The 27,938-nt window shown below is 35.0% G+C and overlaps 2 protein-coding genes across 4 annotated transcripts in view; both read left to right on the forward strand.

Moving 5' to 3' along the window:
- Positions 1 to 10: 10 nt before the first annotated feature.
- LOC101891184 (uncharacterized) lies at positions 11 to 4,155 on the forward strand. The gene is made up of 7 exons (XM_005184432.4): positions 11 to 554; positions 616 to 973; positions 1,025 to 1,207; positions 2,704 to 2,922; positions 2,987 to 3,146; positions 3,205 to 3,383; positions 3,461 to 4,155. The coding sequence occupies exons 1-7, from the start codon at positions 320 to 322 to the stop codon at positions 4,047 to 4,049; spliced, it is 1,923 nt and encodes a 640-aa protein (XP_005184489.2). The 5' UTR covers positions 11 to 319; the 3' UTR covers positions 4,050 to 4,155.
- A 2,746-nt stretch (positions 4,156 to 6,901) lies between these two features.
- LOC101890771 (putative cysteine proteinase CG12163) overlaps positions 6,902 to 27,938 on the forward strand; it is a 71,483-nt gene continuing 50,446 nt past the window's right edge. For 2 of the 3 annotated variants that reach the window (XM_005184429.4, XM_005184430.4), the window contains exon 1: positions 6,902 to 7,338. In XM_005184429.4, the coding sequence (XP_005184486.2) occupies positions 7,258 to 7,338 (81 nt within the window). In that variant the 5' untranslated portion in view covers positions 6,902 to 7,257. The remainder of the gene's footprint in view (positions 7,339 to 27,938) is intronic. The other variant, XM_005184431.4, reaches the window with a different exon arrangement.

Here is a 27,938-nt window from a genome sequence, read left to right on the forward strand (position 1 = left end):
TTGTTTATTTACACGTTCCAGAACTAACCTTATTTAATTGTTATATACAAGTCGTAGTCTTTCTTTATACATTGTAATCTTTGTATCAAACAGGCCATTACATCCTTACAGTAACCCTTGTTGTCGTCGTTAAGCAGGAACCAAAAAATAACACCACAAACAAACCTAGTATCGGGGTTAGCTTACCAAACAGGTTTCAAAGTTTCTATGGCAACAAAAAATTTGTTTATTAGCAGCAAGAAAATTGGAGCTGAAATAAAAAAAATTGTAGTAATTTTCAAGCAATTAAATTGATTCGTATTAAAAATTTGAATCCAAAATGGCATCATTTTTGCACTCTTGCTTAAAAGTACCCATCGATCCTTGTAATAACTGCCCAGCTCCTGTCTATAATCGACCCAAAATGTACTTGGGTCGTTTGTCGATGACACCTACTGCAGCCAGTACCACCTTGCTTACAACAAGCAAAACATGCAACTCGGATTTAATGGATGGCAAATGGTCTTGTAATGGTGGCATACGTCCATTGACAAAATTCTACGATAGTATACCAGGTTTTTTTTATAAAAGTTCCTAATAGCATATAACATATACGACATCTTTTATTTCATGCAGATTATGGTGAATTGACACATTTAACTGAAGAGGAATTCTACTCCACACTGGATACTTTGAGGAGTACCTGCCGTGAATTTAAAACCAAACCCACAAATATATGTTTCGCCGAAGAACGTTGCAGTAGTAGCACAACAACGAGTTCTTCACTCTCTTCCCATTGCCAGAGTAAAAAATCTAAAAAGTCCAAAAAGAAGAAAAAATCCAGTGCCAAACATCAACGTTCAAATATTTCCGAATCTCACGAATCAGAGAGTATCATCGATTTGACAAGTAGAAATAAATCAATACGGATTTCAAATTCAGCATACACTCCACCTGGAAGTAAACCCCACGAGGGCGGATTTACCTTCAAAAGGTTGACAACTTTAATGTATTTTGAATTGGTTTCATAGTTTTTTAATTTTAGTTTAAAAAAGGAATTGGAGGAGGAAGTTGAAACGTTCAAGAAATCTCTAAGAGAATACGAATCGCAATTCAAAAGACCATCTGTAAGCAGTTCATCCCTGTTGAATAGAAATGAATCTCGCTCGTTTAGCCGATGTTCATCGAAAGAAAAGGCAGATATTAACGAAAAGGACGCTACTGAAAAGTAAGTTAATACATATTTATAGTTAGTATTAAGGCTGTGTAACCGAGTGGAATCTAAAGGGATAAATACTTGGTCTGATTAAAGCATCTACTTCATTGTGATAGCTGTTCGTCCACAGTTCACACTATTCATCAATTTTTATTAGCTCGTCATCCTTTTCCTTAATTTTTTAGTGTCCTAGTAACTATAGCAGACGGAAATCCGATTTTAGTATTTTAGGGTAAATTTGTATGCTTTAAGAGCAGCTTTGGCATTTAGGGATAAAAATATTTTAATAGATGGATTTCTGGGTTAATTGGTAAAAATGGTAATTGAGTGTTGACTTGCTTTAAAGGGTATTTATCTTACGATTAACAATTGAGATTGTTTTTCTTTTGTCTCAGAAGTACCTATTTTTAGAGAATGAATCACCTCTTTCTGATAAGGAATTAGACGTCACTGTCATACCCTCAACTCAGAGAGCTGAGTCATTCCTAAAATCCACCGGAAACACCCAACCTGGCTCTCAGGTGAGGTCAAAACTTGAGGTGAAGGGTGCCATTGCGGAAGGTGATACATCCCTATCAACCGCAGTGACTCCAGCCCAAAGGAGGCAGATGACAGAGAGAGAAACGACCCTAATCAGGGCGAACCTGAAAGCAGTGAGGTCGGTGGTCGACCTTATCAAGAGGGCGAGCCCGCTTGTGAACGCACCCTCGTATAAGAGTACCGTGGTGTAGAGGAGAATTCCAGTTGATTGAACAACTGAGTGCAAACCACCTGCGAAAAAAAACGCAATATGCGGAAGAAACAGAAGCATATATTTAGTTGCAACACCTGAAATTCGCCATTTTTAAAATTATAGCGGAATTTTTAACGGATTTTTTTACATTTTGCTAATTCCTTCTAAATAGTGGAGTTTATTAAAAGTTCAGCCAATCGAAATTAGCATATTTTTTACTTGTTTAAAATCATTCTGCCCTGTATTGTATGAATCATTCTCTATAAAAATAGTGAATGAATAGGGCTGAAATCTCTGTTGGTATATGGAATTGAAATATGGTGTTTTTTCGGAAATGTGTGCTATAACTGAGTGAAGGAAAATAGCTGAAATCCTGAAAATTGTTATAGATGACACTGTCGGTGCCTGTGGTTAAGATGTGGAATGTGGAATTTGGAATTGGTTACTAAAATTGTTTGAAAAGTTCTAAGTGGTATTGGGTGAAGGCATAGATATAAAATTTGATATGAAGATTACTGATGGTATCTATGTTTGAGATTTGGCGGTGGTTTTGAAATGCATCTTATATTTGTACGAAAAAACGAAATGGCACCAAACTGTTGTAACTGTAGTTGGTGTCTATGGTTGAGACATGGAACGGTTTTGCAAATGAGCACTAAAACTATTAGAAAATTATTAAATAGTAATAAATTAAAATTGAAGATGGACTTTTCGCTGATGAAGTAGCAGGACCTTGTTAGTAATGTCATATCTCTTTTTATCTAAAATCTTTCAGAGTACCTGTTAGAAGCAATTTCACCTCAACTTTGCGGGAACGACTACGAAAATCATTGTCTTTCAATGACATACATTCCATTACAGAACCGATTGAACTGAAGGAACTCCGCGATAAAACAAAAACATTGGAAACATTGTCGTATAAAGGAAATAAGGATGGTCATAAGGCTGGCAATAAACTAAGTAATTACTTTGCGGAAAAACCAGATGGCGGAAGGTAAGTATGCAACCGAAGGAGCATCTAGAACATAAGGTTTCAGAAAATGTTCTTAATTTTATAGAAACATACCGAAAATTGTTGTTGAAACGCCGACAACGGATACATCTAGCGAGCGAGAGCAGAGTTCAATGAAATCAAAGAATAAATCCAATGATGATAACTACAAAGTACCTTTTAAAATTTTTGATTTGGATTCATCGAAGAAGTCGCATTGCCGAAAGGTGAGTTTAAAAACAAATTCCAATCGATGAATTGATAATAGTTTAATTCTGTTTACAGCAAAACACTCCATCTCCTGTACATCCAGTGGCCCGGCCGAATCTCGCTGCCACCTTAAGAGTGGAGTGTTCCAAAAAGAAAGTAAAGGAGCTAAAGAACAATTGTACCTATCACGATAAGACACCGCAAGTGGATTGGGAAGTGCGAAAAACACCAGCATGGAAGACGTTATCTTTAAAGTAAGAAAATTTGAATATCCTTTTGTCTGAATTCATTATTTAGAAATTCTTAAATATATATATTTATATTCTTTTAGTGAAACCCACCAAGAAATAATCAAACTGCGGCTGGCTACAAGAAAAGCTGAACAAGCTTTGCAAAAACGTGAATATGAATTAAACATGGAATTGATGAGACAACGTGTTAAGTCGGCACCTTTGCTCTTAGAGGGTCCAACACACTGGGGACCAAATGTCGGCAAATTGACACACAACTGTCAACGAGAGGGCAGACGCCATATGTGCCAAACGAATCAACGCAAACGAACGAAGAAAAACTCTTCCCGGTCGTATAGTTGCAGACGTGGCCTATTCCATCATTCTGATCCCGGTGTAGATTATGATCATTTCTTGGAAACCTCAACAACGCCGAATGCCAATAGATCCCAGGACTCAAGTCGAATGTCTCAAAAATTGAACACTTTGCGTAAAATATACGGTGGTGCTGGCGGAAAATCTCAATCACGTTGTTCGAATCACAGTACAAACACCCACATTTCTACCAAATCATCGGCGTCGAAGAAGAAATCGCAAGAAAAGAAAACTGTAAAATCTGAAGAGAATTTTGTAATGATTGAAAATGATAGTGCCGATGAATTGTCCAGTTTGGACAGGGCCTTTTTGTAGTTAATTCATGTGGAAAATAGTTTAAATCTTATTAAAGAATAAATATTGTAATAAAGTGGACTTGATAAACTGTGTCAGAGTAGGAGTGCGATTGTTTCGATTTTGGGGAAACCTCCCTGGGTATGTTTTTTTCTAACTGCCTTACTTACAGCTTATATTTTTTGGAGTTATTGCAACTTAACAATGGTGGTTTCATTTAGATTTTTCGATCTAAGCGCTGACCCAATGGACTATTCTTGTTGTTTTGTTTGTTGTTTATGGACAAAACCAGCTACATTTTCCGCCGTAGAGATCGATCGTTAAGTGTTTATTGATTCCATTTTAGTGCTATTTGATATTTGATATATGTGTGGCCTATACGAATACGTGGACCTGCAGAGACAATTTTCTGTGACAGTTTGTAATACTTATTACAAAAATAAAATACTAAATTTGAAACAATTCCGGTGGGTAATGTCGCTAAAATCATCAAAATACCGAATAAAGGAAGGTGCCGTTATATGTGGGCAGTACGAACACGAGGACCTGCATAGACAATTTTCTGTCATACCCATTACGAACTTCAAATACGAAAATTGGAACAATTCCGGATATAATATCTGTAATAACATAAAAATACCGAATATTGGTAGGTACCGTTATATAGGACGCTATACGAAGACGTGTTGTCATAAGTTGCAGTACTTGTTAAGATCTTCCAATAAGAAATTTAACAAAATTCTATTGAATAATGGGGCTAATATCATAAATTTTACCGAATATCGGGAGGTATCGTTATATGGGGAGAATACATAAACCTCTTTTTTAAATGGCTTAAGCCATCTGCTGGATTTTTCGGAAAGGAACAAAGAAGTTTAGGGCCAAAATCAAACTAAGTCCACCTAAAATTCCATTGTTCCTCTGCGAAGAATTCAGCTATTGACTTAAGCCAGTCGAAAAAGCGTTTTATTTGTTCTCACATTTAACGGTTAAATATCTAAAGGTGAGAATACATAAAGCGCCTTTTCAATGGCTTAAATAGCCGGCTGGCTTCTTCGGAAAGGAATAAAGAAGCTTAGTGCCAAAATCAAACTAAGTCAACGTTAAACTCCTTTGTTCTTTTACGAAGAAGCCAGCCAATGTCTTAAGCCAGTCAAAAAAGCCTTTAAGGAGAGAATACATAAAATGCTTTTTTGAATGGCCTAAGTTATCGGCTGGCTTCGAGTACGCACGGTGCGCATATTGCCCATAGGGTCGAATATGCGCATAATTCTAGAAACAAAAAAAAAACATAAAATTTGCAAATGTCTGTATCAATAAAACATTTTTTGACATGTCTCTCTTCTGTGGAGTCCAAATTGGAATTTTCCAGAAACATCTTTCTGAGAGAGTAGGGGAGTTTTATTCTCTTTTGGAAGGAAAATGCAAAAAGTAAACAGACGGTATTCCTGCAGAAACTAGCAACTAATCAGCTGTTTTGTCAAAACAAACCAATTTGTCCAATATTAAAAGAATTAAAAAAGGAAGCCTTACCAATTTTACAAATTTTATAAACAAAAAGGAAATTAGCAATAAAACAAAAATATGAGCAATAAAAAAAGATAGATTTGATGTGTTCTCCGGAATCCTTTAAAAGTGTTGCTAATGGCGTTTGTCTAAAAATGTTGGAAATAGTCTTTAATTTTCATATTACATATTAATATTTACGTTGTTCACATTTTGTAAAGTTTTTCTCCTAAAACAATTAAAGTGTAAGTACATAAGAAGCTTAAGTCATGGCTAGGCATATTTTATGACATTTCATAAAGGGATTGCAGAGCCACACTTAAATCCTGCCGTAAATTTCCAATATAATTTGACATCAATATGTCTAGCCATGACTTCAAGCTTTTTGTGTACTTGCACCTTTGTGTACTTGCATAAAAAGAAATAAACAAACAATAGAAAACAATTTATTGAATGTCAATGGATGATAAGAAGCAATGCTGAAGAATACAGGTAGTCTCATCAACACACCTGCTGGAACAATGAATTGTCAAACCGATTTTGGAATTGAAAATCTTGAATGAAAATTTATTGAATTTTGAAAAAATTGTTGAAAAATGCTTATTATAAAAGCCTCTGATTTGCGTCCTAAAGGAAAACATATAAAAATCTATTTATTATTGACAAAACATTTTAAATTTTTTGACATAACAATGTTCCAAAGTTCCAACCTCTCTTTTTTGCAGAACTTTCGGGTTAACAGACGACTTCCAGTAACAATTTGTAACAATTGTTACAAATTTTAGAGTAACCAGACACACCTATTATAAATGTCGATATTTTCTGAAAAAGTAGAATACATACATAAATAAGTTTTTATGAAAAACACGTTTGAAAGAAAAGAATTATTTTTTCTATTCATATTTCGTGTCAATTGGTTCAAATTTCCATAAAAAAGGAGAACTTTAACGTTTTTCTCGATTGTAAAAAATAGTTATCGATAAAATATCGATAGACTGTGAATGCCATCGACATTTTGTCAGCTCTTTTTAAAAAACATATGTTGATTCATATGGTGAGAAAACATATGTTGATTTCTCTTAATTTAGAAAATTAGCCGATCAAAATTGTAGGCAATATTTATTCATTAATGCTCTGTTCCTGTTGCAAAATATTTTTATATTTTGTTTTAATTTAATATTAAATATTTTATATACCAATATTATATATGGTCCGTTAGGGGGCAAAATACCTAGAATTATTGACAATGTTTTGATTTTTTGCTAGAGCGAGTCGACTTTCGATTAATCGCTTTTTGATGTTGAAAATTAAAAAATCGCAAAGTCGACTTTTTGTAATCGATTTTCGATTTAGAAATCATAGATCTCAGTAGACATTTCATTTATTATTGCATGAAACGTCAATAAGCGAATGTCGAAAACGGAAAGCGGAACGGAAACGTGAAAAAGTTACCAATTGTTTTGTGTTTATAAATTTGACCGTGTACGTTAGTTGTATCGTCGTCTTGTTTTGTGTTTGTATAAAATATAAAGACAAACAAAAAAAAAAAAACAAAGAAATAATTAGTGACAAAGCAAAAAATAAATAACGTCTCACGACACATATTGCTTGCGAAAGCAATAAAAAAACATAGGTAACGGTACGGACTGGACCGATACTTTCGTTCGAGCAATATAACAACAATAACAAATAAAAAAGAACAACGTCACCGACATCATCAACTATGAGATTTTATTCGTTTGGAGCAACAACTGTTGCTCTTCTGCTGGCATTTGCTGTGATTGCCAATGGTCAAGAAGCTGAGGTAAGTGTTAAATTTTGGAACCTTTTTCTCTCACCTGTCAGATTGACTGTGTAGAAGTGCGGAAATATGAAATTCCAATTGGAAAAAATTACTAACTATTGTTTATGATTGGTGACTGATAGAATAGAGTGTCGCTAATGAAACTAAGCTTGAGTTTATTACGTTTTGCTTTACAGGCGCACACATTTACACACTTTTGGTTTAATATATATATTGCACATATGCATAAACTTACACAAACTGCAACTAAATCAAAATCGATTTTATTTACACAACTAATATCATATATTTGATAATGCATAACACAACATTTAGTCGCTTTTTATTGAGGCACACCGACTGCGACTGCTGTATTGAAATTGACAGATGAATTGATTTGAAATGGACAAGTGATAATGGAATTACATTGTTCGCCACCGCTCTCCAGACACTGCAAAACGAAGAGCTTGTAGCTGCTTTAAGGTTATTTGTTTATTGTTTACACTTTCGTACTTTCGTTATTTGCGTATTTTCTAATATAAACAAATAGAGGCAATTTAGAGTTATCATGAGAATAATCTTATCGCTAGCGTCGCCTACTAATTGCTGGAGGTCGCCACAACAGGTTTCTTTGTTACGATTGCATTGCATTGTTTGAATGAATATATTGTTCATATCTATGATATTGTAGATGATGTTCTTAATATTAAGTGCCTATATAGATTAGCAAAGCATATGATCTTTCTTTTTTTATACACTCCACCATTCTATGGAGGGTATATTAGCTTTGTCATTCCGTTTGTAACTCCTTAAAATATTCATAATAGACCCTGGATCAGCGTAAAATTTTAAGACGATCTAGCATTGTCCGTCTGTCTGTCTGTTGTAATCACGCTATATTTCGAACGAATTGAGCGAATTTTACATACATGCATAGTTTACCCGTAGGCAGGTTAAGTTCGTAAATGGGCCATATAACGGTGCCTCCTGATATTCGGTATTTTCATGATTTTAGCGAAATTATATACCGGAATTATTTCAAATTTAATTTTTAATGTTCGAAATGGGTACTACATCCTATGACAAAAATGTTTGTATGCAGGTCCACGTTTTCGTATAGCCCCCATATAACTGTACCTCTCAATATTCGGTATTTTGATGATTTCAAAATATCGTTTCAAATTTCGTATTGGATGATCTTAATGGGTACTACAACCTATGGCAAAACATTTCGTATGTTTATATACATATATATATAACGGTACCTTCCGATACTCGGTATTTTCATGATTTTTGCGACATTATTCATCGGAATTGTGACACATTTCCTATTAAAAGTTTGTAATGGGTACTACATCCTATGACAAAAAATTTCATATGCAGGTTCAAGTCTTCGTATATCCCCCATATTAGATACCTCCCGATATATTCCCCATATAACGGTTTTCGTTTAAGTTGTAGTTTTCATATATTTTTTGAAAATTTTCAAATTCTTTCCAAATTGTGAAGTGTTTTAAAAATTCGGTCCGGCCGAACTTAGCTGCTTTCAAACTTGTTTATGTCTGAATGCGCAAGTTAAAATTGTAATGTAACGACTAATATTTACATATTCGTTATTTGAAAATATTTTGAAATCTTTTGCAATTTACTTGGCCAGATTTGTAGGTGTTATCTAGATAGTATTTGAGCAAATTTTCCTAAAGATTCACTTTCCAGTCCAGTTTGAAAATTGCCCGAATTTTTAATTATTTCTCAACGATTTTACAGTCATTATTGGAAGTAATTTTCTAATTATAGAAAAATAAAACACCAGATTTTGCTTTGGAAAAAAGGAAAATCTTTGTAGGCAACAATATCTTGATAATAGGTGGAATATTTTGATTCAAAATAGGTTCGCCTTAGTTCATGCTAATTATGTTGCAAAACATTACTGGCTTCCTTAACATGCAAGCCTCATTTCGAATCGGCTTCAGCACTAACGAAATAATTGCAGAAAACTCTAAATGCCGGAACACGTTGCATTCAAAGTTAGAGTTTCCATTTTCCACGTACCGAAAATAGCTGTTATATTTGTTTATATTACGGTAGCGTAGTATTTGGATATTAGGGATAGGACCCTATCATCTATAACTTGCTAAGGGAATATACGAATAAGGTTTTACTTAGTGTTTCCTTTTTCAAAGTGGTCTGGGAGACCTTTTGTCTTTTGGAAACATTCGATGCTGTAGCCAATCGATACGGGTCGCCGGTCGAGTTCCTTAACAGCTTTTTTCTTTATGTACAAATGGGATTTGATGAAAGGCTCTATGTTTGTTATTTATTTATCCGTGATCATCCGGTATTCAACATGCAAGAAAAGTTATAATTCTTTTCTTTTGATTCTATGACCCTGAATTCTACCAAAGTGAAAAACACCCAAAACGACTTCATTTTTACCTTTTAGAAGGCTTCCTCTGTCTCTAAAGTAAAGTTGACATTTTTTTATAAATTCTTCAATAAAAAAATCAACTCCTGGAATGCTGAATGAGATAACTATCATCGTCCTTTTATACGAGAAAATAAATGCCCAGATGAAGATCGATTTTTTTACTCCAGATTTATACACATCCCAGATCATTCCTAAAATTGAATATAGTTGTAACTGTTGGTGTCTGTGGTAAAGATATGGAGGTTGTGTTGAAAATGTGTACTATTTTTGTTCAAAAAGTATTAAGTGGTACTAAATTGGATATTGGGTGAGGGAATAGAGCTGAAATCCTGAAATTTGATATGGATGTCACTCTTGGTGTCTGTGGTTGAGAGAAGGAGCTGGTTTCTGGGTATGCGTACTATAAACGTACGTACAGTGCAAAATACCACAAAATATGCCGTTGGGTATTGGGATAGAACTTAAATTCTGAAATATGATATTAAGGTCACTGTTGGTTTCTAGGGTTAGCATATGGCGACTAGCCTAATCGCAGTCGACGTCGCTGTTAGTAATATTTTTATGGATAGACAACATACTCGCGAAAATGATCAACTTAGGTCTACCCACATATAACCGTAGGTCCAAATTGTTGATAATTCGAATGTTTCTTAAATTGCCTTTATGGGCTCGTAACCTGAGGGAGAATATCTCGCGAAAGTGCTATTATTATATAATGGCTTTGGCAAAACACTTTCGTAACTATAACACCAAATTTTAGGGATTTGGAAACCATGTGATTTGTTTTATTTTATGTTTTCCCCTCATAAAGATCACACCGACTTTCATATTTAGAGTTAACCATAGCCATTGTATTGCAACTCTTGTTAACAATAATATAAAATTATGCTCCTTAAAATCCCATTAGCGTTGCATTGTTGAATTAAAAGTAAAAATACTCCAACCATCAATAACGGATTATGTTTTATGCAAAATGTTGTTTGAATTAAATTAATTAATTAAATGCCGAATGCAAATATTATTCTGTGTTGTCAATAGCGATATTTGCTTAAATAATTTGGGAAAATAAATGGGAACTTGCTGTTATTCTAATATTTATGCTGTTCTAATAACAATATTTAAAGTAAACAACATGGTTTTTTTGAAAGTCTACTGAAATAATAAAAATTAGTTTCGTTTTCGCATTTTATGTTGGTAAATTTGTAACAAAAAAAGCTATTAAGTCGTCATCATAAACAAAACATTTGGTGAATTTTAATGCTGTTTGGTCATTTACCAGATATCCCAATGAGTGATGGGGACTTGATTTTACTAAAAAGTGACGCAGGTCGTTAATGTATTTATGTACGTGTTTTGAATGCCTCCTCCCCGCATTCTCGTCTAAACTTAGTCATCAATTATAAATGTTTCTTTGATTTTTTTTGTGAGACTCGAAAAGTAATTAATTCTTGTAAATTATTTCCTACCCGTGCAAATGTGCAAAATAATTCAAAATCAAAGTACAAAATATTCTCTGCGTGTGTGTGTGTGTGTGTGAGTGTACTTTTAATTAACACCTAAGACATGTATTAATTTGAAATAAATCGCATTTATTTCACATATGTGCCGCACACATGCCAGCCGATTAATGTCAGATCCAGTTCCCCACACCAGCTGCCTCTTCGCTTCTCCGTCCATTTGACGGGGCAGCTAATTTCAATGAAATTCATGTCCAGTTTTATATTATGCGATTTATGCGAATAGAATATTGTTGATATCAGCAAATTAAGAACGAGTTTCGCTTCATTTAACTTGTGACCCATTTCGAAATTGCGATGTTTGTTGCTTCTTTCTACTGATAGAGAGCCCGAAACCAAGAGACATTTCCTTGGTTGGCCCAATAATTCTTCTGTCAACAAATATATAATTCTTTGTTCAGCGTTTCTTTGTAGTTGACTTTTATCATTTAATGTCTGTGATAGGGAAATTCTTTTTATTTTGTTGTACTATTTATAATAACTTATTCTTGTCATATTCTTGATATGATGTTTTTACGACATACGTATATTTGAAAATATATTCGTGAGTGTTTGGAAATAAGTCGATTTACTCAAACCAAGCTGTGATTTGGCTCCCGTATGAGTCATCAAAAAAAAAAAAAAAGAAAAGTAAATAATGATGATAAATATAAGGTAATACACACGCGTAACATGAACAAAGAGAGTACCCAGTGGCCGGCTTTTTAAAAACGAAAGTCTTTAATTTCAATTCGGTATCGGTGAACCCAGTGAACCAATCTATACGAAAATAAATCTACCCCTTCAGTTGAGGAAATTAATATTAACAGTCGATTATTTTATGAAATTGAAATAAATAATAAAAATGGACTTGAATCTATACTTTTGCAGAATGAAATTCTTTACGAAATGATAAATTAGAGGTAAATCGGTTCGAGATCTTCCTAAATTCTTCAAAATTCCGATAATCAAGGGCCATTGAGTATCATCGGTCCACTCTTCTGGTATCACCCCTCCCCCCCCACAAAAGGTCAAAATGTAGTATTGTAGTTCCTATGAGGAGTCTCCAGATTTTATACTTTTTGATCAATTTTTGTCATGGGTCATGGATTTGTTTGATGAGTTGCTTCGGTTGTCCGAAAGTGGTGAACTGTTGAAGTTAGTTTTCTCCGATGAGAAAACATTCGTTGTCCAGCAGTTTGTAAACAAACAAAATGATCGTGTTTACTTGCCAATGAGGCCAGCTGAAAATGTGCACCTTCGGTTGGCCACCAGAACTCAAACACAGCCAAGGTGATGCTGTGGGCCGCCATAACAGCCGATGGTCACTCTCCGCTCGCATTAATTGACCGTGGCATCAGAATAAATGCCGAATATTATCGCCAAAATATTCTGGAGGGTGTATTAAAGCCTTGGTTACAAAATGAGTTTCCTCGCTTCATTTCTAGCGCACAATGGCCACCAAAATCTCCGGATACCAATCCGTTGGACTATTGTGTTTGGAGTATTTTGGGAAGAAAGGTTGGCACAAAAAAATACCAAAATGTCGAACACCTCAAGCAAGCTCTTCGCCGGGAATGGGCCAAGCTACCGCAGAGCAACATTCGGGCAGCGTGTGACGGTTTCATTTTCCGTTTGAAGGCCATAGTTCGTGGTTATTCTAAAATTTGATGCTATTTTCGACATTTTTGCTTTCATTCAATTAAATTTAAAAAAAAATATGTAAAAATTTTAGCGTTCGACTTTGTTGCAGTTTTTTTATCTCACTCTGTATTTCGAATGGAGTTCCTTGGGTTTTAGTATTTCAGTATATGGTTAATAAAAAGTTAAACTATTTGGCTTAAATAAAAAGGTGAATTCGTATAGCGGGAATGATAGACCCATGAGAATAGTTTTTGACATAAGGTGGGAATTATTTGAACAATTCTGCACTAACATAAGCTGACGTTCTAGATGATAATAAACATATATAGGAAATGAGAGGTATAACTCCAAACTTTAGAGAAATGTCTTCTGAGGAGTACAAGTTCAATTTTTTAATAATTGATTTTTTTATATCCTCCACCATAGTATGGAGGTTATATTAAGTTTGTCATTCCGTTTGTAACACCTCGAAATATACATTTTAGAACCCAAAAAGTGTTTTCAGCATTCTTAAGCAGCATAAAATTCTATGTCGATTTAACGATGACCGTCCGTCTGTCTTTCTGTTCGTCTGTGGAAATCACTCTAGCATCCGAATGAATTGAAGAAGGTTGATAAAACCTGGTCGAACTTACTGCTTTTTTCCTTGTTAAATCTTGCGACCGGCGATGCCAAAAATGGGAGTAAAGTAAATTTTTTTACAGAAAACTTTTGTTTTTCAATTAAACAATTTTTTGATTTCATTGCCCAGCTGTTTTACAATTATATTACTTTCACATTTTCCATCATAGCTTCGCATTAATTTCTTTTTGCAAGCCTTAAAACGACTTGCATGCAAAGTCATGAAATCTTGCTGCAGTTCATTTTATTTTCAATTTGATATTATTTTTTTATAACCACCAGAATAAGTTGGGCGGTATATTAATTCATGCAATCAGTTTCTTATGTCTGATAAATTTGAGATTCGCCGCTCTTGTTGGCTGTAAATACGAGTCGATGTGGACATGTCCAATGTCGATAAACATGTCTCTGCACGAATTTGAATATTTCAAAAACTCTTATTAACAAATAAAGAAATTTTTTCATTACTTGGTAATGAGCAAAATAAGTTTTTAATTTCTTTAAGGAATAATTCCATTTTTTTAAACCTACAGGTAATACGAAGTCAGTTTTTTTACATTATCTTGTAGTGGGCTATTCGACAAAATATGTCACTTCTCTGCATATACCAACCAAGTCCAAGAATTTTGAAAATTAAAATCACATTTGATCTGTTCCAGAACTGCAAGCATGTAAACTGATACGATAAACGATTTTTCCTTTATCATATCGAAAAATTGCAAAACTAGTAGATCCTTGCAGCTTTTGGAACAGAGCAATTGCAAGTCATATTAGGCTGTAATCTTATACTTAATATATGTTCCATTCAATTCGCAACATTTTGCAAGATATTCACCCTGGTGGTGGGCATACAAAAGTTCACCACTGACGCTTTTGTTGTTGCGTTTATTGTTGGTCTATCTGTCTGTCTGTCTCTATTTATAAAACATTTACCAAGTTGAATATAAATAGTCTTTTGGCATATTTATTTGTTGGACATACATACAAACGTACAAATGTATGGATGTCGGCATATTGACACAAATTCTTTGCAATGCAAATAACAGAAATAAGAACAACAATAACAACAACAGCGATAACAATAAAAAAAAATTATCATCAGAGACTGGAAATTGGAAGTATCAACAAATTTAAATCGAATCAATTTCATTGTTTGTTCTTTATCGCAAATTCGTCACGCAATTCATAAAAACTTTAGTTTTGTTGTCCTATGGGAGGATGGATAGATGGACGGATATACGGATTGATGGGGTGGTATGTTAAGTTGCTAAAATAGACTTGGGATCTGAATTATGAAAATGAAAAGGTAGTGTAATCAGGATGATTCTGTATTACCAGAAGTTTGGAAATAATGGATTATTCCTAAAAATTACCACGAAAAATAGCTCCTTTTTCTCATTATCAAGTAATAAGTAACGACAGCACAGAGTTTGCGCGACCAACTACAAAACCGAAGGTTGTGATTTTGTTTTTCTGCATCTGCAAATGAAGAAAAGAAAATAATCAAAGACGATGACTTGTTGTTACAGATATAAGACATTTAAAAATCCGTTATATTTTCGGAGAGGGGAAAAATTGGTCCACTTCTTCTGTTACTTCCTCTACAACATTTTCACAGAACCTTGTAAAACAAACAAGAATAATCCAATTGTTCAAACTTTGCAAGTCCTTGTATTTTTTATCCAGGTTCGCCGCGAAAATGGAAAATATCGTTTCACCCCATCAAGTACCTTTCCCATAAAGGATTAGAATTTTGAATAATATTAATTTAATTTATAGACTCAAAAACCACTAAACAGATTTTCCTGAAAATTTCCAAAAATACCACAACATCGCCTAAAAGTATCATAGGCTATTTCCTTAGAACTAAGGGGATTTTAACTTTGTCATTCCGTTTGTAACATCCCTTAATATTCATCGTGGACCCCATAAATGTACGAGTGTCTGTTGAAATCACGAAACAGCCCATATTATTTGACGTAGACCTTCATTTGGGAAATTTGGCAGAACAATTTGTATTGTGTCTAGGATGGTTGGTATTTAAGATGAGGTATATCGGTCCACGTTTCTCCACGGTCCTCCTGATATTCGGGATTTTGATGATTTTTGCCACATTTTTCCACGAATTTGTCTAAAAATGGGGTCTAGTTTCACAGGCGGAACATTGCAAGTATAGGTCCAAGTTTTTTTTTTACTTGTTAAAATTCCACTTGGAACTGGAGATCAGAATCGGAAGTACCTCCAAAAAATATAGGTTTTGAATGCAAATATTTATTGATCGGTTATGGATAAAGTACAAAAATAAATTTGCCAAATTATATTGAAATCGGTTCAGATTCGGATTGGTTGAAATTGGTTCAGATTTTAATACAGATTCCATAAATATTTTCGGCCGATTTCGGGTATTTGATGCGCCAAATACGCTATCTATCTCCAATTTCAATGAAATATGGATGGTGCGACTGAATTTAGTACAAAAATAAATTTTGTCAAATTATATTGAAATCGGTTCAGATTGGGATATGATTTTATTAAGAAGCATTGACACACAAAGCATTTGCAATGGCATTGCTCAGAAATTTAATTGAGGATACGAATATTACGGGGAAGTATGTTGCTACCTTGAGTTCTCTCTAATTGCAACAGAAATGCCACTAAACTTTAAAATATTACAGTTTCCTGAGCGCTTGGTATTTGCTATGAAATTAATAAATCCGAAGGACAAAAACTTCGGGTATTCGGACAAAATTTGGCAAGTTCCTGCTTTTCTAATGGTCAGCTGTTCCTGGAATGTTCACGCGTTGGTAGACCGAGCTATTTGTTTGTTTATGCATTAAAGTATTACAATAATTAGGGTTTTAAATTTGTGAATTTGTTTTATTTTTTTAATCAACAAATATTTGAATATAAAAATTTGAAGGGGCAGCGGGGCGCAACGGTTTTAGAGAGTCTGTTATTAAATGCCTTAAATTTCTCTCCCTTAATTGACTATATTCTTAACCCAAGTAAAATTCATGTGGTTTCTGCATTTGCTAGACAAATTTAAATTTATCTTCACAGACATGAAAATTTGCCAAAATTTTCTTCTCCGCCCACATAAATCGTATATTGTTTTTTCCACGATCTTTTATCCGACTAAGTAGTCAAATGACCAATTTAGAAGTCTACACTTTTCTTCAACTTTAAGCTGTCATGGCTTGGTCGGTTGCTTGCATATTTTCCAGATTATTTCCATAGCATCTGAAATTCATGCCACCAGAAACAACAAATTGGCACCCACCATTACCCCCGATAGAACGTTGATATCCAAGTACAAAGTTCTGCTCAGATGGGCATCTTCATCCAGCCTGCCAGCCAGAAGCTAGCCAAATCTGCAAGGCAGCATGCCCGCCAGTCAGTCAGTCAGTGAGTGGGTAAGCATGTGGATGCAAAGCAGCATTCGTTTAGAGGCAATAATCATTGTTTTGCATTTGCTGCAAATTCATTTTCTTTGCTCGGCATTTAAGCTTTAATTCATTCCCTGGAATGGTGCCATTGATGTCGGTTGGTCGGTCTGTTGGTTGTTGCAATTGCACAAAAGAACTACTGTCGAGAAGTAGACCACAGGCAGGCTAACAGGCAGTTATCATCGTTGTGGGTAATTTTTTTAATTCATTTGATTCCAATTTAGTTGCAGCAGAAGTTTTCTATTGTGTTTTCTCTTACTCACTCCTTGCCCCGCTCCCCTTTTGGAGAGAGAGTAGTATGAGGGACGGACAATGTTTGATCAAGTGTAACAGCATTGAAATTTCAAAAATTCCTTAAAACTTTGATTTGCTCATTTCGGCTTAATTTCTTATTTGCTTTTTTTTCTCGTAAGATGGCATTTAAATGATTGAAGTTATAATTGGTGTTGGGGAAAAACTTCATTTACTATATTTTGCCCAGTTTGGGATAACTTTAATACTTTGATCCTGGGGTTGTTGTTTGGGTGATGAAATTATAAGAAATTAATTGTGGAGATAAGGAGATTTATAATTTAAATGTAAATGTAAGTAAGGTTTCGATATCCGGGCTTATAAAAATACTCAGCTGAATGATTTGATTTTACTTTTTTAGATCATAGTTCTAGAATCATGTTCTTATATCAGTAAGAATTTAAGACAAGTCCCGTAATATCAAAATGAATTCCGTCTAGAACTCTTTACAGGTGTAATTCATTCCATCCTAAACTTCGGCACCATCTAGAGTCCTTCTGCAAAGGGTTAATTGAGTCGGAATAAATTAAAATCTTTCAATTCAATTCCTATTTTTATTAAATTTTCTATTATTTCAACAACCACCTGCTCGCTCTACCTATCCTCTTCCGCTCTAACGCCTCTCATAGCTCTTCAAATGTTGCAATTTTATAGTTTTTGTTGGCGTTTTTTTCCTCCACTTGTATGTGGCAGTGATAATTATTGTTGGTGGTGATGCAGCCGGTTGTTGGCGTGTTTGTTTGTGTGTGTTTTATAAAGATTGATTTTTCACTTGAAATATTTCCATTTAATTGCGAAATAGGTCGACATAAGGACTCTCTTCTGCCACGCTTCCTCTCTCACCTCACCCGCTGGCTTTGCAACGTTTTAATCATTTGATTTGATTTCAGTTTGTTTGTCATGATTTAAACGTTAATGTGCAAATGTTGTTGGCATTTGTTGCTTTTGCTGCTGTTGTTGTTGCCGTTGCCGTTGCAAGTGTTCACTATGAGTGAAGAGTTCACAATAAGTGCTTTTCATTCGACACTCTTCAACATGGAAATTAAATTGCAACGCTTTAAGCAAATTATGAAAATTTAGAAGATGACTGATGTGGGTTGCCAGTCCAATTTACCACATACAATTTTCAAGGGGGAATTAAATATTGGCTTGAAAATGAATATATAGAATGAGTATAACTGATTAACGCAGGACCCAGATATTATATATTCGATAATAGAATTAGAAAAAATGTAGCTTCATATTAAATGCTTTTGGCGTCCCTATTCTGCGAAATTTTACCATTTCGTCGGCTTTTATTATATCTCTTGTATTTTCGCTTTTGGTTACGAAGGTCTAAAACGAGGATCTTCAATGATTCGGTGTCTTAAATCGCTTTAGAAGAATAAATACTAGGATTTTTGCAAATCGTAATATTTGCATCAGTGCTAGGTCCCGTGCGAAAATGAACAATATAGGTCCACTATATCAAGTACCTCCTCCACAAGGGGTCAAAACTTTGAATAAAAAACTTTTATAAAATGTGATGTAAGTGTTTGATTGTCTTCAAATTACACACATTACATGTTTTTGCAAACGCAAGATCTGGTGTGAATATGGAATATATCGGTCCACTCCTTCTTGTACCTCCCCACAAAGGATCAAAATTTTGAATATTCATGAATCTCATAAAACAAGAAATTAACATCCAATTCCATTCGGACTTGGCACAACTCAATATATCTATCAACACAAGATCTGTTATAAAGATGGTCGAGATGGGAATATTCTTCTAGTACCTCCCCTATAAAGGGTCAAAGCTTTGAATAACCAAAACGATCAAAAAATCCGAAATAATCATCCGGTTCTCTTAAAATTTCACACATTTCAATATTTTTATTAACCTAAGGTCTGGTGCAAATGGGATATATTAGTCCACTCCTTCTGGTACCTCTCCCACAAAGGGTCAAACTTTTGAATAACCATGAAGCTCATAAAACGCGAAATTTACATCCGATTCCATTCAGACTTGGTACATCTCAATTTTTTCATCAAAACAAAATCTTTTAAAAAGATGGTACATATCGGACCATTTCTTCTGGTACCTTTCCCACATAGGGTCCAAGATTTTTGAAAAAGACCAGAAATCTGATATGAACATTTTATTTATCGAAGTTAATGATTTCACATAAAATTGAATATAAATGTTCGATTTCCCTCAAATTCCAATATTTTTATCAGTATTATATGAAGTATGAAAACGAAATAATTCGGTCCGCAATATCTGTAACACCACGCATATTTTCACATTTTTCAAAAATTTGCACATATCTCATATATTATATAGGAAGTAGTCGATATAGGCCAAATCTGGCACGTTGTAATATGAGTCTTAGGTCAGATACGAATGCCAACTGCTTCGGAACCTCCCCCATTGAATAATCATAACTCAAGGCTGGGGTATACATCTGTCGCCAAAACCGACTGACACTATTTTACTTGTTCTATGCCACTCAAATAAGGGCTAGTAGGCTGCTTATTTTCTTGTAATACTAAAATCCGCTCAAAATCCAGCAGATTCCACTCTTGGCGAGTAATCTTTCAGTTTTTGATATTTGTCTGTTTTTTTTTGTAGTTTTATGCATTTTTTGAAACCTCAGCTGCAAATGAAACAAAATCAAACAAAGCATATGATAGTGATTTAGTTGTTTTTGAACACAAAATCCACTTCCACTTGGTCCCTTGCCTATGCTATTTTTCTCTTCTCTTCAGATGATGGTTTTCTGTTCGTAGTGCATGTATCTGGAAATTAAAATTATTAAGAAATAAAGGAAATTACCGGCGAAACATATAATATAAAGAGGGGATATTTCATATTTCGTTTGATTCAATAGATGTCGTTGGTAGTCGAAAAATGGCTTATGTCACAATATAATGACACAGTATTATGTTGTAATCTAACAGGCCTGACGGAAATGCTCTGGAATACATTTTTGAATTCATATCCATCATTTCCATTTGAGTCCATATCTGATACTTTTCTTTGCGGGTTTCCGCCATTTTTGGCGATTTCGTAATGCCATCGGCCATCTATTGACTGATAGAAACATTAAACAGGAGTATGCATTTTGTCCAATTTTTATAGTTTTATGTCTGTGTTACCGGTCTCTCTTTCTCTAGAAGAGCATAACCATAGAATAATGGTGGATATATAGACGGCGAAAACTTTCATTATCGATTCCTTACAAATGTCGCACCAACCGTTTTTGCATGGTCAAGTGTGTGCTTTTAATGGTCGATATACTCGCCTTCGAAACCCAATTCATTTAATGTTCAAGAATTTATCATATGCAACTAAATATTTTCCGATGCAACTAAATATTTTCCGATGCCACGATATGAACGACACCTGTTTTAGTTCGAATTTTTTGAAGATAAACGGTGAGAGTATTACGTTGTCTATAGTTTCATTAGTTTAGGGCATTACCGGCAATCAGCTTCGATTCACTGTCAAAGTAAATAACACCGGTTTCCTATTTTTGAGGGCTCTTCATCAAATTCCATTTCTGGGTCCATTTCCTTGGAGTTGGAAAATCTAGAGTTTTTATAGAAAGTCTATTTTAACCTAGAACACATTTTTACAGAATTTCCAGAGTCTGATTGTTTCCATTTCAGGCTCCCTCTTTTCCCACAAGAAAAATCCTCCTCCCACTCCAATAAAATCCCCTCCAAATGGGATTCTCTCACAATTCGAATGTTTTTACTCCGCATGTCGCATCATTACGGCAAATAATCACTGCAATTGAATGGCAGAAGTATTCCAAACTATACTCTTTACCAGTCTTTTTCGAGGATGGATATATGTTTTGTAAACAACATTTTCGCACTTGTGTCGCTCTTTGTTCCGGAAATGTGTCATTTTCAGTTGAAGGTGGCGTGCGGCAGCAGCTATCAAAACCGAAGCGAACCAAACAATTATTAATAACTGGAACAAACAACGAAAAAAAACGAAACAAAAAATAGAAAAGCAATGCAACAACCACAACAACAACAAAATGAAATACGGACATCAAAACACATGTTTTCCACATTTTCACATTACGCCTTTGATGTCTTTCTTTCATTCTTTCTTTACTTAATCACCCACCTTCGACTGTGTAGGTGTTGTTGTTAGTGTAGGGTGGCGGGGAGAGGAAGGAAAATAGGTTTCCATTTCACTTCCATTTTTGCACTTGTTGTATTTGTGTTTGTTCTGTCGTTCGTTCATTGCCACATGTGTACGTGTGTGAGTGAGTGTTGTTGTCATTTGAGTCTCAATGGTGTTGCAACTGTGTTCCATGCCGACGACGAAGGCGATAAGAATGGCCATCATCATCCAGTCCTTCTGCTTCGCTTTTCCTTTTTCCACTTTTTTTGGATTGTGGTACAAAACTCTTAAAAGCTCTCGTTTCCGTGTTGTTTTTGTGGTAATACTCCATCGTCTTGTTCGTCCAATTTAACGTGTATGGAAGGAAGGTGGTGGGAGTGTGTGCGGGTAATGTTGGGATATGTGGCTTTCTTGGATTTATTTGCACAAAGTCATTCTTCGAGAGTTGAGTGAAATGCGTCGAAAAGCAGAATATTTTCTGCTGGTTGGCTGGCTGACTGAACGGATGGATGACACTTTTGTGGCTTAATTTTATTGCAACGCTTCGTAACCGTTCTGTGATAATGAAGATGGTGATGATGGCAGTTGGTTGAATGAAGTTTTTTTTTTGTTTAATTTTGCACTTGTGAAAACCATCAAAATGACATCAGGACTTAAAACGGTGTTTAAAATTAAAATTTTATTCGTTAACGATTTAGCGTTGGTAATCTACAAATAAATTTGGTAATTCTGTGGAACGCATCCTAAATGACTTCCGAGAAGCGCCGGGGGAAATTTCATATTCCAGCAAAATTTTGGAAGACACATAAACCGTTACGAGGTATTGTGAATAAAGTATCTTTTGCATTACTAGTACGTTGAAAATAATAGGTTATTAAATATTTCAGAGAAAATAATTTATTTTCCTCATTACAAAATAATGGGTAACGATGGCTCAGAGTGTGGGTATTCGATCCAAAATGCATATCCTAATTTAACCTGTTTCTATTTAAAGTAATATTGATATTTGAAACTTATGTTGACATACAATGTCAATTTTGTACCATTATTATCTCACATTAACAATGTTGTACTATTTCGTACCGTTTGGTACTTATTATCCCTTTTAGTAGAAATTAAAAAAAAATCCGTCTTATCTCACCCCTTTTCCCAAAACGAATGATCCTCAGGCAGAATTTTAAAATTTCTTTCCAATCACTCAATAACAGTGTTGTACCTTTTAGTACCATTCGTACCCTTGAAGTACAGATTTGCAAAAGTTCCACCTCGTATTTACTCCCCACAGCAGGAGTCATCCTCATACAGTTTTTGTTGATAGTTTGATGTCAATATTTCACCGTTTTTTTACTTTTTGTTACCATAAAGCACGAATTGCCAAATGTTCAGGCTTTTTAAACCATTTTGCGGTGCAATTTACCTTTTTTCCAGTTCTTGTTGGCTGCACCATAAAAACTTTGTACCTTTCAGTACATTTTGTACCTTAGAAGTACAAACTTCCGAGAATCCCGCCTTATTTTACAACTTCTCATCAATAGTGATCCTCACGCAATATTCCAAACGTCTTGCTAATTCCTAACACTCATTAATAATGTTGTGCATTCTAGTAAGTTTCGTACCCTTAAAGTTAAGAATTTTCTCCTCCTCCTTATATCCACCCCAGTGCCCGAGGGGTGACCCTCATACAAAATGTCAAAGCTTGAACTCTTGTCGTGTCATTCAGAGACTGTTTGTATTTTTCATAACTTTGATGTACAAACTTCCAACAACTCCCCATTAAGAATTCTGGGTCAACCCTTCGCATTGAGTACGATTGGTACCTTTTTATTACTGAACAAGTTTATACCAGCCATTTGGAACGAATTTAAAAATTTTCAAAAAAATAAAATCCGTCTAAAATTCTTTTCAAATCTTAAAAGTACCGGATATAGCCGTTATATTGGGGTCTATACGACGGCGTGACCCGCATAGGCAACTTTTGTCATAAACCATTACAATACTCAAATGCGAAACTTGAGAAAAAATCCGGTGAATAATGTAGCTAAAATAGTCAAAATTCGGAATATAGGGACACACTTTTATATAGGGGCTATACGAAGACCTGCGCCTGCGTAGTTACTTTTCTGTCACAAGCTGTGGAACCTATTAGAAACTTCAAATACGACTTTTCAAACCACTTCGGTGAATATTTTACCTAAAATCCTCAAAATACCGAATCCGGGGAGGTACTGATATATGGGACCTATACAAAGACCTGCACCTGCATAGACAATTTTCTGGCATAGGCCGTAGTTCCCATTATGAACTCTAAATACGAAATTTCAAACAACTGCGGTGAATAATGTTGCTACAATCATCAAAATACCGAATATTGGGAAGTATTGTTGTATGGAGCCTATACGATATCGTGGACCTTTATAGACATTTTTCTTCCAGGGTTCCAGTGCTTAGAAAGAACTTCTAGTATGGATTTTTAGACAATTCCATTGAATAATGTAAAATACCGAATATATGGAGGTACCGTCATATGGGGGATATACATTATCGTGGATCTATATCGACAATACTCTTCTAAAGGGTAGTATTCAGAAGAAACTCCTTTTATGGATTTTCAGATAATTTCATTGACAAAAAAATTTACTACAATCCTCAAAATACCGAATTTCGGGGGTACCGTTATATGGGGGCTCTACGATATCGCGGGCCGATATAGCCCATCTTCGAACTTTACCTGCCTGCAGACAAAATACTGATCTGTGCAAAATTTTAGCTTCCTATCTTTATTCGTTTTGAGTGTAGCGTGATTGAAACAAACGGATGGACGGTCAGGGCTAAACTATCTTAGAATTTTACACTGATCAAGAATATATTTACTTTGTTATGTCTAATATTATTATTTCGATGAGTTACAAACGGAATGTTGAACATAATATATCCTCCATACTATGCATGGTGAAGGGTATAAAAAGTAAGACTTTAAATTGAAATTTGCAAAACATGTGAAAATCGTAAGGCATTCCAAAGTCGATTTTGAAAATCGACTTCACGATCATACGTTTTTTGTTGACTTTTTATTTTTATACTCGCCAAAAAGTATGCAACGGCAAATGGGCTTCTAGTTGCCATTTTTTTTGTTTTGGCAACATTATTTTTCAATCATAAATTCGATAATCGTTCAAAAACAGAATTAAAAACCAAGATCGACATTAATCTATTCGGTGTTTAAATTTATTATTCCTAAATCGAATTTTTGGGAACGTTAATTGGTCGAAAAAACAACACTCACGAATATGTATTGCCAGTTCATTGAAGAACTGAGCATTTTTTCTGTACTTCTTCCCATAAAGGACATCTCCCGGAAAATATCTAGATTTGTTTATAGGAGTTCTGCCATTTCATTATGCACAATTAAATTTTACAGTTCTTAAAGTCTTTCCCATTTGGAGAGAATAACTAATGTCATTTGACTGCATGATTTGAAAATATCCAAAACTAAATCACACCCTTTGTCACAAAGATTCAATTTTGTCAATATTGAAAGATTTTCAATTAATCTGTTACAACTTTCCCACTTCTTTAGCTACTCTTTTCTTTAGCTACTTTTGGAAAACTTTCCAAGTTATTTATTGTCTCCTTCGGTCACTTGAAGTAGCCAACTTTCTCTTGCCAATGTGTATCCTTAATGAATATTAAACTTGGTCGGTTAGAAGTCAATGCTTAAAATGATGAATAACAATGTGGAATTGAGTGCAAATGGGAAGGAAAAATATTCCGAAGTTAGGCGGAGAAGTAAACATAAGAGGAGGAAAAGAAGTTTAAAGAAAACAAGAACTGCAAGAACTCACAATCTTACAAAAAAAAAAAAAGGCAAAAAAGAGAAAGGCTATTTACAGTTTGTAGTAAATTTTTAAACACAAACTAGCAAGTGTTCTTCTGCATCGTTAGCGGAAGTTAAGAAAACTATCGATTGATCAAATATGAAGTTCCGAATTCACTCATGCTTTTATCCATTGATCGATAACAATATTTTCGTACCACCCAGTACTTTTCATAGCCTTAAAGTCTTAAATTCAGAAAATCGTATTGTATTCCCCCTCTCTACATAAAGAGTGAACCTCCTGCAAAATGACAACGTTCTAGCTCCTATTGAGAGCTCAGATACAATTGTAAAGCTATTCGTGTCCATAAAATAGGAATTTCGACAAATTTATCTCTGATTGATCACTTTACAGGGTGAAATAAAAAACTGCAACAAAGTCAAACGCCATAATTTTTACATAATTTTTTTTTTAAATAGAGCAGTATTTGGCTTGCTTGTTTGGGATACCATAGTATTTTGTTGTTGCAAAATCGTCAGGCAAAATCCCATTATTGTTGTTTTTATAAAAACAACGTTTGTTTATGAGTGGAGAACGATGGTAATGTTTACCAGGGGGTAAGGCAGGGAATACCTAGGTTTCGGAAAGAGCCACCAATCCTCATCAGTTCCCTTGTTTCTTGTCTGGGATATTCTCCCCAGAAGTTATTTTAAAAAAATAACTTCTATGACAAAAAACATTTTTTACCCAAGTGACGAGATCGTAAGCTCAATAGAAGAGGAACAAAAGAATTACATAAAACTAAAATTCTTTTGGAAACTCTTCTAAATCTTACAACCGCACTTATAAACATTTACATCTTTCTCCACTTGTTATGCTTTCGTTCAACCTGAACGAAGTAACATAACCATGTAAGTGTGTTTTGACTGTTACAACAAAAACCCCTTCGTATTCCCTGCCTTACCCCCTGGTAAACATTACCATCGTTCTCCACTCATAAACAAACGTTGTTTTTATAAAAACAACAATAATGGGATTTTGCCTGACGATTTTTTTTAAATTTTATTGAATGAAAGTAAAAAATGTCGGAAATACCATCAAATTTTGGAATATAATTAGATTTGTTCGAATTGGTCACCTCTGGCACGAATTATGGCCTTCAAACAGTCAATGAAACCGTCACTCGCTGCCCAAATGTTGCTCTGCGGTATTTTGACCCATTCCCGGCGAAGCGCTTGCTTGAGGTGATCGACACTTTGGTATTTTTTAGTGCCAACCTTGCTTTCCTAAATACTCTAGACACAACAATAGTCCAACGGATTGGTATCCGGAGTTTTTGGTGGCCATTGTGCACTGGAAATGAAGCAAGGAACCTCATTTTGTAACAATTCTTTGATGGCGCGTGCTGAGTGCGATGGTGCTGAGTCCTGTTGGAATGTCCAAGGTCTGCGACCGAAACGTTTGCGTGCCCAAGGCTTTAATACACCTCCAGAATATTTTCGCGATAATATTCGTCATTTATTCAGATGCCACGGTCGATTAATACGAGCGGAGAGCGACCATCGGCTGTTATGGCGGTCCACAGCATCACCAAGGACGGCGCTTGAGTTCTGGTGGCCAACCGAAGGTGCATATTTTCAGCTGACCTTTTTGGCAAGTAAACACGATCGTTTTGTTTGTTTACAAACTGCTGGACAACGAATGTTTTCTCATCGGAGAAAACCAAATTCGGCAATTCACCCATTTTGGCCAAGCGAAGCAACTCCTTAGCTCTTTTGAGTTTATGTGTTTCGCTTCTTTACTTTTCGAACCATTTCTGCTGATGTTGCTGTTTTTTTCCGTCTACTTCCTTTACATCGGGCTACGCTATCAGTATCACGGTAACGAAATATGGTACGAGACACAAACGATTTATTCTCATTCAAATGCTAAGTGCTCTAACGACGATAGCCACTTGTGGTTCTCCAGCCAAATATAAAGAAATCACACTATCTCCCTTGAATTCCATCACCAATAACTTTTTTTCTGGAAATTTCTTAGCAAAATGATTTTGTACGCTTGTAAACAATATAATGAGCTGCCACTGGAATAACTTTAACAGCTGTCGGACGTGTGGCTTAGAAAAGACAGCAGTCTGAAGTTGGTTGCAGGTTTTTCAACGCACCCTGTATATACATGAACAAATTGATGGGAATTTTTTTAACGTGAAATCTACGAATCGATTACCAGTTCCACTAATGTCCTCCATTGCCCCCATCAAGCACGTAATTTCAATTCATCAAGATATATAATATGTCTTCAAAACGATAAAAAAAAATTTCTAGCTTTTTTACGTTTCATTCTATAACTTCAATATTCTTGCAATATTTACTTCGATTGCTACAAAAAAATCGAACATAAACAATAAAGAAAAGGGAAGAACTTCTCCTGCACCATAGTTTTCTTCCTCCATATATATTTTGTATTGTGTTGGCCAAAAAAAGTAAAACTTCCCAACTGTCACAGCCAGACATTTGTGGCATTTTATTTTCAGTCCCCCCACTTGGCATCCGTAACATAGCCAAAAAATGTACCGTATCGGCTATATTTCACAGCTATTATGAATGAATGTGTGTGCGTGTTCGGGTGTGCAAACAATTTACAATGTGCAAAAAAAAGTACAACAAAGAATCTCTTAAACGCTCCCATACACATCCATTCATATTGACATACATACGGACAACCAATCCAGCCGAGGATGATGATGGCTCGTTT

The sequence above is a fragment of the Musca domestica genome, unplaced genomic scaffold, assembly GCF_030504385.1.
Source record: "Musca domestica strain aabys unplaced genomic scaffold, Musca_domestica.polishedcontigs.V.1.1 21, whole genome shotgun sequence".
NCBI lineage: Eukaryota > Metazoa > Arthropoda > Insecta > Diptera > Muscidae > Musca > Musca domestica.